Below are 15,465 nucleotides of genomic sequence, written 5' to 3'. Positions count from 1 at the left end.
TTGTCAGGTAGAACTTCCAGTACAATCTTTAATCACTCAGTATCTGAAACATACTTTTGACTTAGCTGTTAACTCACTGGGATACAAATGAAACCTTATTTAGTTCTAAGAAAGCACTGTTACTTATTTCAAGGTCTAGGGGATTTACCAGATTATATACTATCCTCTTTACCGAGTTCTGGGTTTTTTGAATTTTTTTGAAGGGGAAAGGATCAATAATTGGCTTTCTTTCGATCTTTGCTTAAAACAACAGGGAACATCTGAATTCAGTTTAATATGGTTTTGGAGATTTTTGTTTGATGTATGCTAGATTCTGAGTAGAAGTAGGGAGGATTTGAAAGTATTTCAGTAGTGAACCTAGCTTAATAATGTTTACAGAAGTCAGGGGCATCTACATGTCTATAAATATGTATCTCTTTCAATTTCATCGAAGATTTCTGTCCCTATCTCCTGCCAGAGTCGCTTAAGAAAAATCTATGTCTTTAACAACAAAATCCTGAAACAAACAATTCCTGCACATTCCTTTGGGACTAAAACAATATTCTGTCTTCTTGTAACCAGGTTCCTTTCCATATGAATTTCATTAATACATGCCTTGTACTCTGCTTGAATTCTTATTAAAAAAAAATATGCATACTGTACAGAGAGAAATGGCATACAATTCCTTTTATTTGGGGCCCAAGCTTTGGGTATAATGAGATATTTTCAAGAAGTTTGTTGCTAATATATTAATCACGCTATTATATTAAATAATAATGTGATATGATGGAAAGAGTATTCGATTTTTGAAGTTAGAAACCTGAGTTTGCATTGTGGTTCTACAATATATTAACTGTGTGGTGTTGTTATTGAGTCATTTTTAGTCATGACCAATTCTTCATGACTCCATTTGGTGTTTTCATGGCAGAGATACTTAAATGGCTTGCCATTCCCTTCTCCAGACCACTTTATAGATGAGGAAATTGAGGCAAATAGGGTGAAGTGACTTTCCCAGGGACATACAACTAGTAAAAGTCTAAGGCAAGATTTGAACTCAGGAAGAGGAGTCTTCCTGATTCCTGGCTATTCATGTGCCATGAAGCTGCCCAATTACCTATGTAACCTTGGATAAATCACTTAACCTATCTGGGCCTCAGTTTCCTTATCTGTAAAATGAGAGGAGAGGGATCGCATGATCTCTAAGACCCCTCCAGTTGTAAATCTAGGTTTCCCTGAATTGAATTCTATGAAATAGATTATAGGAATGTATACCTGGGAGACATGTTTGAGATCCTTAATCTAGTTTAATGTCTTTATTTTATCAATGAGGAAACAAATTTTTAAGATGTTAAGTAACTTTCCCCAAGTCACAGAGTAAACATCTGAACCAGGAACCCATTTGTCTCTGGACTCCAAATCCAGGGATCTATCCTCTGCATAATGCTGCTTCTCTGTAAACTTCAGTAGCTCCCTATTAGCTCTAGGATCAAATACAAACTCTCCAGTTTGGCATTTTAAGTCTTCACAAATTGACCCCAATCTACCTATCTAGTCATGTTATATATTAATCCCCTTAATGCATATTTTGATCTAGCCAAAGTGCTTTTCTTGCTTTTCCTTATACATAGCATTTTGTCTCTTTCCATCTTCAGGCATTTGCACAGGTTTTCTCTAGTACTTGGAAGGGGGAAGGGAATAAGTAGTTACATAGAGCCTACTATATGCCAAAGTGGGCAGTTAGGCAGCATAGTAGAGAGAGCACAGGGCCAGGGAGTCAGGAAGACTTGAGTTTAAATATGCCCTCAGACACTTACTAGCTGTGAGACTCTGGGCAAGTCATTCAACCCTATTGGCTGCAGTTTCCTCTTTTATAAAATAACCTAGAGAAATAAATGGCAAGCCACTCGAGTGTCTTTGCCAAGAAAACCCTAAATGGGGTCACAAAGAGTAGAACATGGCTGAAACAACTGAAATATAACAATAAAATTTGCCCAGAACCATGCTAAGCACATTACAAATGTTATCTCATAGGAACTCATTTGACTCAAAACCCCATTTTTCTCCAAAGGGTAGCCTACATACGATCTCCTATGTAAAATCTTTTCTCATCCTCATTCAGCTGCTAGTGACCTCTCCCCCTCAAAAAATAACTACATATTTATTTTGTATGTATTTATATGTAATTTGTGCGTACTTATATGCATCCATATGCCCATCTCCCTCCACCGACTATAAGGTCCTTGAGGGGAAAGAATTTTGTTTCTGCCTTTGTAGTCCAACTCTTACCATAATCTGGCATATAGCAGGTGCTTAATAAATGCTTGGGGCTTGATTGATTGAAATTGTCTCCAAACATCATAAATTCCTTGACTCTATGAAAATTAAACAATTTAAGGCACCGTTTCCCAAAGAAAATATATAATCAGGGGCCACCATTCCCTAGAGCACCTATACATAGCTATTATTTTTATTAGTGTTATAGAAATAAACAATTTCTATAACTAGAACAATTAACCAGTCAGCATTGAATTTTATTCTATTCATCTTTGCCTATTTAAAAAAAAGAAAGAAAGGAGAAGCAAGGATACAGGAAGTTGACATTCTCATACAAAACAATCTATACATAGATAATATCTACCTCCAGCTACCCAAGACATTTTTTTCAGCTTTTGTTTTTGTGCTCTGCCTAAAAGCTGTTTGTTATGTCCCCAAAGACAAAATGTAGATATTAAGTTTGCAGCATGAAATGTGCACTTTGGCGGTCTTCCATAAAGGTGGATTTTTTTTTTTAAGGGTAAAGAGCAACTGCTTAGATTCACATAACCCCCTGTGTGGACACACTGTTGGTGGTAACTGAGTATATAGTGCAGCTTGGGGGAATTTTTTTTCTCCTCCCTCCACCCAAGTGTTGATAATTACCAGCCTATATTAGGAGGGACTTGGTTGGTGGTCAAGCCAAATTTTTCTTAGGCAAGGGAGGGAGCTATCTACTCTACTTGGGGGTGAGGGGGCGTGCTTTCCCGGGTGATTAGATCTGGGAAAGTGAATCTGTTTTCATTCTGGAGATGTGGAGTGCTGCAGTCACGCCTCTCACTGCCAGCCCCGCACCAGGATCATAATCAGTCACTATGAAAACTCATTAGCTCCACAGCCATGAGTCCTCCACTGCTGAAGCTGGGTGCTGTCCTCAGCACCATGGCCATGATATCAAACTGGATGTCCCAAACTCTCCCATCTTTAGTGGGACTGAACACCACCAGGCTTTCCACGCCAGACACTCTAGTAAGTAACTCGGCCGTGTTTAGAGATCTCAGGGGGTTTCTGGTTGTTCAACTCTTTTGCGATTTGTGGTAAACCACAAAGATTGAGGTTGTCTATTTGCAAGTCTGTTTTCTAGCTGGTAATTTCTGGACTGTAACTCTATTTATGCATGTTTCTCTGTGACCACGTTACAGTTTTATACTCACACACGCACACACATGGACAAATGTGGACTGGCTTTTTTATTGTAAAAGAGAATATTAACCTAGGTTCATTAAATTCTTACAAATGAAAAGCTTTAGCAATATTGATTGGAAGTTTGGATGTTTATTTTTTTTAAGAAATACAGTGTTATTATTTGCTTCATTTTTTCATCAAACAAATATATACTGTTTTCTTTGAGTGTGAGGCATAGTACAATATCTTAGAAGATTTTTTTTCAGTCTCCTGTTTTATTTAGTTTTATTATTTGCAGCAAGTTCCTTCACAGGATATAATGCCTGAATTCCTTTGCAAGGATCTCAAGCTAATCAAACTCATGGTAAATAGTAATAAATATAACTAAAATCCTGAGCAATTCTTTGTCTATCCTTAAGACTTTTAAGTAGACTAAGGAATAATACAAATGAGAGCTCATTCACTTTTTAGGAGCATCTCCTATGAATGTTTGACTCTTTAAAAATTTCTTTACATCTACAATCACAAGAAGTTTCCATTCACCTAAAATGAAATGGAAAGTATTTTCATCACCCTTTCCACATCCTTGCAAAAACTCTGAAAATGTGCTTTATTGTTCAATTAGCTACACTTGTAAATCTTACAGAGGGAAAATGAAAATTACAGCTTATTCAAACCAGATTACTTATAGAGCCTTTCTCTACCCCCACTGCTCAACTATACAAACACACAAATTTTGGATAGACAATTTTCCTGTTGTTGAATGAAGGCTAAAGAACCAATGAAAGTTTTGTGGATTTTGTTCCTATTCTGGCATCTAGTTTATCAGAAAAAGTTAAAAGTTAAACAAAAAAAAGTGACCTGTGGTTTCCAAGACGTGATAGAAGCGCTTAATGATGATAAATTTATCAATCAATATTTAATTAAAAAATTGAGTGCAGTCAGACCAAACTAATTGCATAATATTTCAAATTCCCCTGGATTTTGAGGCACAATCTGGGTATCTAGTAGATCTTGGACTCTTAAGTTTTTCTTTCAGTTCACTTGGGGTAAGCAAAGCCAGGTGTACATCCAGATTGGGCAGAAAAAAAATACCTTTCTAATGGACAAGTGTGAAATAAAGAGGGCTAGAACCAAAAACAGTTTGGGGGCCCAAATGACTAGAGTTCTAAGTTAGAGGTAATTGAAATTTAAAAGTCAAGATAAGTAAATGTAAGACTTACTGAACCAGATTCTCTCATTGCCAAAACACTTAATCACAAGATTAATGTATGAAATGCTGAATTAACTCCTTCTAACCAGCTGTCTGTAATTTAATAAACCCTTAAAGTCATCCATATATTTTCCCACTGTTTTAAATTGATAGCTAAGTTCTTAGGGTGTGTGTGTGTGTGTGTGTGTGTGTGTGTGTGTGTGTGTGTGCGTGTGTGTGTGTGCGTGTGTGTGTGTCTGGTTTTATTTTGCTTGGATGATTAGGGGGAGGCTAACAAAGGATTAGAAGAGGTAGGATGAAATGTTAAACTACAAAGGAAGGAAAAAACTAATTTCTAAAATGATTAACTATCATTAGTTGACTAGAACCCCTAGGACACTTGCAAGCAACATGGAGTTATTTTTTTCTCTCTCTCATTTTTCAGTAGTTCACCTTTGGATTGAATAATAAAAAGCAATGTATTATTTCTGTGCATATACTAATTTTGAATTATGTCAGTTCTTCGAGCCAGGAAGTACCAATAACACATGAATCAAAGGAGCATGGATTAAGTGGTGGATGGAATTTCACATAGTAAAGCCCAACCTCCTCATTTGGCATATGAAAAAGCTGAGGGCCAGGAAGCTTAACTGATTTGTCCAGCATTACACAGGTGGTAAACGTAAAATTCAGGCAGTCAATTAGTCAATAAGCTTACTAAGCACCTCCTATTGGCCAGATACTTGCTATGCACTAAAAATGGAAAGAAAGGCAAAAGAAGGTCCCTGCCTTCAAGGAGCTCACAATCTAGACAGCTAATAGACAATTATGTACAAGATAAATAGGAAATAATTAATAGAGAAAAGACATTAGAACCAAGGATTGGGGATGATTCAAACCCAGGACATCTGATTCTAAAGCCTTTTCACTATGGCACACTGGATAGTAGTCAGTGTCAGAATTGGAGATGGGATATCAAATTAGAAGAGTGTTCTGTTGACACCACTTGTGAAAATATACCACCTGTGAAGTTGAATTATCTTGGCCAATCAAGAAAATATCTTTGGATTCAAATGGTAAAGGGATTTAGGAATTAATCTTTCTTATAGCTCTATTCATAGAATCAGAATGCTAGAGTTGGAAGAGAATTTGAGAAATCATACGGTCTAATTCCTTCAATTTGGGAAAGAAAAAACAGACTCACAGTAAGATGCCTTACCTCAAATCCCACAGCTAGTTAGTTAATAGAAGGTAAATTTGCTGACTAGGTTAGTATTCTTCTCACTGAACAATGTTGCCCTACACAAAATTGCAGGTTGGAGAACTGATCTTTTGTTGTTTCTTTCTGGACACTGTGTCCTCTCACTCTCCCTCTTAGACTGGAGTCAAACGATCTTGTGTTAAAGGCTACTCCACCATCTGCACTTCTCCTACAGTTCTTTATATATCAAAATTATTGACTTCCTTCTTCCTTTTTTTCCCTCATCCCTCTCCAAACAAATATTACCTTATATAAGAAACAGGTTTGTGTTGTATAAATGATGCTTGATTAAGAGTCAGAAGATCCTAGTTCAAATCCCAGTTCTGACACCTATGGAACCTAAGGTAGTCACTTCACCTCTCTATGTCTCAGTTTCCTCATCTGTAAAATAAGGGCTTTGATATTTTGAGTAGATGACCATTCAAGCAAGTAACTTCTTACTTTTAACCTGTGGTTCTAAAGTCATTCAGCTGATATGAACTGACTAAAAACAGATAAATGTGGAATAATTTCTATTATTTGCTTTATAAAGGAGGGATGAATCTCTGGTCAAGAAATTTCAGGTACTGTGCCATGTCAGTGAGTGAAATACTTTTAGGGGAGGCAAGATGGTGTCAACTTTCAACTTCCAGTAGTATATAGAATCCTTTAGTACCTCTCTTTCTCTCTGTCTCTGTCCCTCTCTCTTTGTCTCTCTCTCTCTCTCTCTGTTTCTCTCTCTTTCTCTACCCCCCTCCCCCTGCCCACCTCACAATCTTCCTCCCTCCGTTTATTTGTCCTCCCTATTTGTCTCTCTTCCTTCTTTCCCTCCCTCTTCTCTTTCTCTCTATCCCTCCCTCCTTTTCTCCATTCTCAATGTCTCTCCCTCCCTCTCTCCCCCTCTCTTCTCTTTTTCTCCCTTTCTCCTCTCTTTCTCTCTCCCTCCTTCCCTTCCTCTTCACTTTCTCAGCATCTTGAAAACTTGGCTAGGCTATTTTATCCTTCTGTTGGACACTGGGTATTCATTTTTCCATCTATATACTCTGGTACATCAGCATTCCATCAATGTTGGAAGGGGGGAGATTAGAATGAAGGATTCTGCAGCTACCCTTCAGCTCTTTTGCCTTTTAGCACTGGTCTGTGATCATGCAGAAGGCAGAGTAACTTTCTCTCGAGGCAGGGCCTCTGTGCCAGCTCTCATGCTGGGGCCTCCTCACAGGGAAAGAACCAGCAAAGTGCAATTAAAAAGAGAGCAAACATTCAGCAGAAGCCAGCTGTTTTCAGGAAGCTAGCTATACCACTGTGGAGAAGAGAGTCTTCAGAGAAACCTAATGGCAAACTCTATCTATTTTGCCCTTTTTAATGAATTTCATACCTTTTCACCTAAAACCGATTTTATTTTAATGAATTTAACAACTTTCACAGGTCAAAAATTGTTTAGAGTGCCCAGGAAACAACCAAAGGAACATCCCTGCCCCCACTCTCTTTTTTTTTCCACTGATGGTCCTTCAATTCTAGATCACCAGGCCTCTCTTTACCATTTTTTTCAGGTATAGTGAAACTCTTTTGTTTTCTAAATCATTAGGAAAATCCTGTGAATGTAGAAGCAAGGAATGTTAGTGAGGGAAAGCCCTCAATTTTTATTTGATACATTTAGTGGTAGTAGTTTTCCTTCCCCATAAGGTGTTTTCTTAGGGACAAATACAAGAGCCAGCATTGGTGTGATATAAAGAGCCCTGCAATTGTAAGATTTAGGGATTTGGTAAGCTCAGTGATCTACAACAGAAGGGGAAACTTGGTTGCCATCTTGTCTAACCCCTTCTATTTGTAAATCAAGAAACTGAGGCACAAAGAGGTCAGGTGACTTATTAAGGTCAAATAGGTAATAAGAATGAGAAATGGTCTTTGAACCCAAGTCCTCTGAAGCCAGATATTTGAGGAAAATGTGAGGTAAATATGAATAATTATTAATGATAAGGAAATGGAAGGCAAATTAAAGATCATTTAGTCAGAGATCCAGGGCTTTGGATCTGGGAAGCTATCAAACCCAATCTGCTCATTTTATAGGTGAGAAAACAGAGGCTCAGAGAGAAGAGATGATTTGCCCAACGTCGCATGGGTAATACTCCCAGTGACTGATAGTAATTGATTCTGCTAGGTCCTCTGCTTCTAGAGCCATGATCTTTCCGTTGTATTAACCAGATAACTTGTTCACTTTACTGATGAGGAAACAAACCCACAGAAGTTATGTCTTGTCCAAGGTCACACAGGTAACAGTAGACATTTCATTCCCCTCAAAGCTGTTTTGAGGACAAAATGAAATGATTTTTTAAATGCTTGTAAAGCATAAGGGACCAGACAAATGTAAATTGTCATTAATGAAGTATATCATAAATATACATATTCTCACTGATGTTGAGGTGGTCTTAAAAAAAAAGGCAGTGTTAAATAGCAAAAGCATCCTGATTGACAGATAAGTGATATTTATTTTAAAATTTACATCATATTTTACTTGGTCCTCACCTCCGTGTAAGTCAGGTATTACATCTTACAGATGAGAAAACTGAAGCTAACAGAGCTTAAGAGTCATGCATGTTGAAAAGATGAGAGACAAAATTTGAAGCTAAGTTCTAGCAGATTCCAAGGCTAGCCTCCTCTCCACTACGCCACGCTGATTCATCGTATCCTTGTAGAACAAACTGGTCCTAAACAAGTTAACAGGAGGAAGAATAAGGGTGAGGAAAGTTCAGTCTCCTGGCTATGTAATGCTTTTTGGAAGTAGTCTAAGTTTGAAGCTGCCTAAAGAACTGAATGATTCATTGTGGCACCCCCAACTCCTGATAGGAGCACTCAGGATTGCAGAGTACATAACACGAGCAGTGCATTCATGTATAATGGTATAATAATGAACACATATTGAACACATTTCTGATTTCTCTACTTGTTATAGTCAACGCTGTCTTTTATACGAGGCAGTCACCACTGCCTTGATAAGCTCTCATGAACTCATCTACTCCACCCTCTGTGGTGCTTTAGGCCAAGTATCAGTTCACCCTCTAAGTTACTGTGAGGCACCAACACCTAGGAATTCAGCAGTATGGCTTGATAATTAAACTTCAAGCAAAAAATCCAAACCCGAAATCCAATGGGTAAAAATATCATTTTAATTCTGCTTAGAGCTCCTTTAAATATTTCATGAGTTTCTTAATATTAAAAGCTACTAAATAGTTCATTGGTTTTTCTAAATAACACACAAGGTTCAAGGGAAATAGCATCAGCAATAATAAAGATTAGGTATATATAAAGATAACCATGCCCAGCTCCTCATAAGTACAGACACTACTATGAGATTCCATCACCCACCAATGACAGAAGTTCTCAAGCACTTGGAGAATGCTAAAAGAGTGACAGGTCTTGTGGCTAGTTTTGTCTACATCAGAAGATAAACTGTTTCTGCCAGATAAACTGAGTTGAACTTAGAGTTTTACTGACTCCTCAAAATCCACAGAATAAGTCTTTGAAGCTGGAATCTTGTCAGGATTTCATTTATTTTCCCCTTTTCAGTGTATAAGTACCCTAAGAAAGGGGGCTAATTATAATCATGTAACTATGATTATGAGTCAGTATTTATTGGTGATTCCTAGCCTTATCCCTTCCTCAAAGACCACAACACTGTCAAGGTTCTTTCTTACTGTCTTTGTCTCTCTCAGTTTTTCTATCCGTTGGTAGAGAGGATTTCTTTTAATAGGCTAGTCTAGACTAGAGATTGGCAGACAATTGCCAGGGGGACTATAATTTGCAGGTACCTGGTTTAGATCATTCAACTAAATAGAAGAAGGGCCATTGCTTTCACTAATTACTTTTACAGTTGGATATTTGGAAGAACCAATGAGGTCATTACTTTCTTCAGCAGACACTTGAGAGAGTGATTAATGAACATGAACATTATTTACCTTTCCACTTTTCCATTTACCCTCAGTCTTGAGAGGAGCTGCTACTTTCCCTTGGGATAATATGCCGTGTACTAAAGGATATAAAACTTGACAAGTAAGCATTGATATTTATTGTTGTCTGATGGACTCACCTGTATATTCATAATTAGGTGATTCTTATCCCCTCTTCACTGAGGAAATATATTCAAATACCTCATAATTATTTCTGAGGTTTTTGAAAAATTATATCTTATTATAGGAAAAGATATCCACACCCTCATATTCCTACCAGGCATCTAGCTATGTGCTCATGCCTTATTATCATCTACTTGCTGCTGCTGGTCTTCATCCTCCCAGAACTAATACCCTCTATGCCAAACCTCTGTGCCCTGGACCTCCAGAATCTACATTCCCATTCTCATTCATCTCTTCTTAGGACTCAACTATCTTGACTGAGCTCATGCTAGTCAGTTTAGCCCACTGTATCTATTAGGTGGCTCTAGGTTGCAGATGATGCTTCACTTTCACATCCATTCTAGTCAGCCTTCTGAGCCACCTTGATATCTGTTTCCCTTCACATTTGAACCATTTTTTCTTGCTCTTGAAACAATAAAGGAATCAATAGTACCATTGATTCTGGAAAGTGAATATCAATTGACTGCCCTATATATCAACTCACTATTTCTGTTCCCCAGACTAAAACTGCTTTTCCTAGCCACTTTTCCCCATATATGCTGTATTTTGCTATTAGAAGTTAAGCTCCTTGAGGGAGTTATCTGTATTTTTGTGTCTGTATCCAAAGGTGCACCATACCTAACACATAGTACACTCTTAATACATGCTTTTTCATGCAAAGAAAAATGATCATTCCTATGTTTATCTCAATAGACTATATTAATATGCATTTGCAGAAGTAAAAGTATTTCTATCGAGACATTTTTTCAAGTACCTTATTGAAACTACACTGTAAAACCAATTTTATGCCTGCAGTGCGACTATTTTTTCATATCCTTTTCTCCCTCTTTAAATTAAGCAATAGAGAATTGATCATGCAAAACAAGCTGGGAGAGAACTGTAAGATTTGGCTTCTTTATCAGAAGAGAAGATGCTTATTTATGTGTGTAGTTATATATTATCCATAATATATATATGTTTACATATCAATCTATTGCTATATTATTTGTATTTGTATGAGTAATTTAATTATGTGTTCTTGAATATGCTATTACTGAGTCCATAACTTGAAAATAAGAAAAAGTCTTTTATCAGTTTCTGGCTTCTGTTCTTTGACTGACACTATGAAGAACAATTTGTATATTACAGATTTTAAGACAAAACTACAATCCCTGGCACATAACATGTGCTTGATAAGCATTTATTGACATGGCTTGACTTGACTTATGTGAGATATTAGATCTGTTCTTCTTGTCTCCAAAGGGCAAAAACTAGGATCAGTGTGTGGTAATTACAGACAGGCAAGTATTGCCTCAATATAAGGGGATGCTTCCTAACAATTAGAGCTATCAAAAAATTAAATGGACTAACTTGAAAGATGGTATATTCCTTATCATTGGAGATCAAGAAGAAAGCTGATAACCATTTGTTGGTGATCTTGAGCAGGTGATTTATGCTTTGAGTAAGAAATAGACCAAATGACCTCTGAGGCTCATTTCCAACAATGGTTCTGTGATTCTATAAACTGAAGCCAATGTTTGTGTGTGGTGTGTGTAGATTGGACATGTACCATATTATGATAATTATAATTGTTGATGGTATATGTGGTTGCAAAATTATTATATATGCCCAGTATAGAAATAGAAAATAAACAAATGAATTAAATGATAATAAGCTGAGAGCCAGATAATCTAAATTCTATTTTCTAAGACTATGATGGATTTTTTAAACCAAGATCACAAAGCTAGAAATGGTGGAACTAGAATTTGCAGCAATGCTTTCTGTCTATTACACTTTCCACTTTCTGAAACTGCCTCATATAACAAATGGAATTCATTAAAATTTATGAAAACAGAGACATAGCCTTTATATGTCTCTATAATAGCTACTCAGCGTGAGTGCTTAACTTATAATATATTCAAAACATTGAAATGGGTTCTCCTCAAAGAGTCAAAAGGGGAGAAACCCAGGCAGATGCAAAAGTAAAACAATGCATTTTTTCTAGCTGGGGGTAACTCAGCATTATGTTCATTCCATCCATTCATTATGTAGAAATGACCATGTGTTTTAGGACTACATGAGTAAAGCACAGAAGCAGTGGCTGTGTCCATAGGAAACCAAAGCACTCAAAAGAAAAGTGAAATGTCATCTGGATGTTGAGTTTTCACAATCCAAACAACTATGTACTTAAAATACACAGATGGCTGTCTGAAGTTTTTTGTTTTTGTTTAACTTTGTTTAGGTTTTTTGATTGAAAAATCATCTAAGCATTTAGAGTTATATGGATGCCACCGCAAGGCATGTCCATTTCTACCAACACTATCCCACCCTACTTCCCCCCACACCAAAAATAAAATTGAAAGATTCCAGTGAGGGAAGGAAGGAATTTCCATCTTCATACACACACACACACACACACACACACACACACACACACACACACACACACACACACACACACACACACCAGTATCAAAAAGTTGTCATGCAAATGGCACTCTCATGGATTTTATAAACTATGAGAACGTAACACTTTTACTGTCAAAGAATTTGTAACGTAAGGTAGTATCACTTTATATTTGAGTTCAGGAAGAAATAAGAGGGTTTGTTCTACTTTTACTGTGAGTCCAGAGGGAAAGAAAAACAAAACCTATAATGTTTTCTGGGGAGGCTGATACATAAAAATGAAAGCATGCTGAATAAAATGACTATTCACTTACTGTATTAGGGTATCTGTCATGACAATATTATCATCCTCCTCCTCCTCCTCTTCTTCCTCCTCCTCCTCATCGTCTGAACAAATTCAATTCAACAAATATTTTAAGGTATCCATCTATGATCCTGAAAGGTGTGGACTAAGTACTTGGGATACAATGCTATTCCTCAATCATGCTATGAATAGGGCTGTGTAATCCAGAAACAAAAAAAAATGGCATAAGCTAGGCCTCTACTGTTAATGTATTTATAATTCCATTATGGAAGATTAGCCATTTATATAAAAGATCAGTATTTTCTTACATATCACTCTCCCCACAAATTCTACAGTCCAAGCATATTGGCCCACTTGTTCCTTACACACAGTATTTTTTCTCCTTTCAGTCCTCAGTACTTGGGATTCTATTCATTTTTACTTCCTCCTCTTGAAAATCCTCGTGTCCTTCAAAACTCAATTCAAGTGTTCTTTTACATAAAGTTTTCCCTGATCCTCCAGCTTCTAGTGCCTTGCCTTCTCAAACTACCTAGTATTCATTTTCTGTATGTATCTCATCTGTACTTATATATGCAAATGTTTTATCCCTTATTATAATATAAGCTCATTGAGGTCAGGAATCCATTCAATTTTCATTAAATCATCTGTTCTGCTGCCTTAAAGACTATTGATTAAATAGTTGAAAACAAGTTAGTATAAGGGCCAAATGAGTGGTACAGCCAATAAATACTAGAGAAATCAAAGATTTGGTGATTAAGTAAGGCATCCTGTGGCAGGAGGGACTTGAGCTGAGCCTTCTAAAAAAAGTTAGGATTCAAATGAGGAAAGAAGGGCAGTTAGAGGTTAGGGAGGCATTTTAGGAACAAGAAAGGTCATTAGCTAAGGTCCAGAGAAAGTGATGCACATAGGAACAATGAGTGCATCAGTTTGGTGTTTAAAACATTGGGTTTTTTATGGGATTAGTAGATAATAAAAGAAGTGGAGAGTTATATAGACCCAAGCTGTGAAGGAGTTATGTACAGAGGGGCAAGGAATTTGAACTTTGTTTTGTTGGCAATGGGGAGCTACTGAAAGTATTTGAGCAAACATCTAATATACTGTCAGACAAGATTGATGTGCTAAATCAACTACCTTGCCCCCCCTTTCTATTTTAACTCTTTGTTATAAGGGTTAGTTCTCTGGGAAGAGGAGGGGAAAGACATAAATCAGTGAATGAAGATAATAGAAAACCAAAGGAGATCAATAGGAGCTAGACCTATGTGATTTCGTTGATCTAACAAAATCCCAGATGATCCCATATTCTCAGCTGGTGCCATCTAACTTAAGGAGGAAAATCAAGATGAAACAAAACACACTTTTATTGGAACTAGGAAGCTCTTGTTGGCAAAGATGTGAGGACTATAGGATATTTCATACATTTGCATCACTCAGAAAATAATTACTATTAGTTGCTACATACTTTGAAAAGCCTTAGCAGATGCATTTCCTTGTGTAAAAGCATTTATATTGTATGTACTTGTTTGCTTCATAAAACTTTAGAGACTTCTTTTGTCAGAAACTTTGAAAGATTCATTGAAATGTCAATCACTGGAGAATTCTCTAGTATTGGTAAACACTTTGTACTATGTTAAATGGAAAGTCTAAGTCCAAAAGGGAAAATCCAAACTTTGAGGGATGTGTATGGAGGAAAATGTTTCTGGGCTCTTGACAAAGCTCTTGTGCCAATCCTATCTGGTACAAAGAATGGCAATTTGTCTTTGATTATTCCGTGGAAACTTTGCCCTGTCTTCATCCTATCAACTGAGTTCTGTATTTCTTGGTTTCCCTAGACCCAGATTAGCCCCAAAGAAGGGTGGCAAGTGTATAGTTCAGCCCAGGATCCTGATGGACGATGCATTTGTACAGTGGTTGCACCAGAACAGAACCTGTGTTCCCGGGATGCAAAAAGCAGGCAACTTCGACAACTGTTAGAAAAGGTATGTATATTTGAACCTTTAACTAGGGTGGAGCAAACAGAAATTTTTTTCCAGGAGTGTCAAAATTTTTGAGGATGCAGGCCTTCAGCAGATAGAAACAACCAAGTGATCTTTTCCTTGCCCTCTCCCTCATCCTCAGCTGCTCCCTCCCCTCTCGCTCCAGTATCTCTTCTCTCTAAATTGTACACATACACACAATTACCCATTTATGTGTATATATATGTATGTGTGTGTGCATGTATGTATGTTTGCTTGTTTTTAACTAGATCTGTAATTTCTTAGTGTCAGGAGGAGCTTCCTCACCAGTTTATATCAACACCTTCTCAGCAACTTATAGTCTTAGGGTCTAAGAGAAGGACCTGAGGTAATCACAGGTTAAATGACTTGCCCAGGGACTGACACATCCAGTCCTACAGAGGGAAGGTAGGGGGTGAGGAGATGACAGTTACATAAAGTGAATAAACAGTAGAAAGCTACCAAGTTTCACTTCTTTCTCCCAGTGGCCTCACTCCAGTCCAGGCTCTTCTAAACCTTGCCTGATCTCTTCCCTGCTCTGGAGACCTCCTCAACAGTAGCTTTGGTGGACTAGAGTCTTCCTAATCACCACAAGACCAGTACCCTAGAGTTTTTGTCTTCTGAAGTACTTTATGTCCTGAGTTTAGAAGTTTCCCCAAACAAGACTTCTCCTCCATCCCTCATATAAATGTGTCTTAGAGCGTCACTTGATGTTTAAGCCAAAGCCTGTAGAAGAGCTATAATAATGAGCCTAATTTCTTCTCTGAGGGAAGGCAAAAATGACTCTGGAATACTGCACTTACTGTTGG

At 37.3% G+C, this 15,465-nt stretch overlaps 1 protein-coding gene across 1 annotated transcript in view; it reads left to right on the top strand.

Annotated features, from left to right (window-relative positions):
* Nucleotides 1–3,122: 3,122 nt before the first annotated feature.
* Nucleotides 3,123–15,465, top strand: part of OLFM3 (olfactomedin 3) — a 75,555-nt gene continuing 63,212 nt past the window's right edge. The window contains exons 1-2 of the mRNA XM_072644154.1: nt 3,123–3,261; nt 14,495–14,641. Of these exons, the coding sequence (XP_072500255.1) occupies nt 3,133–3,261; nt 14,495–14,641 (276 nt within the window). The 5' untranslated portion in view covers nt 3,123–3,132. The remainder of the gene's footprint in view (nt 3,262–14,494; nt 14,642–15,465) is intronic.

Source organism: Notamacropus eugenii, chromosome 2 (genome assembly GCF_028372415.1).
Source record: "Notamacropus eugenii isolate mMacEug1 chromosome 2, mMacEug1.pri_v2, whole genome shotgun sequence".
Classification (NCBI taxonomy): Eukaryota; Metazoa; Chordata; class Mammalia; order Diprotodontia; family Macropodidae; genus Notamacropus; species Notamacropus eugenii.
The sequence above is the reverse complement of the archived record's forward strand: the minus strand, read 5'-3'. Positions and strand labels throughout refer to the sequence as shown.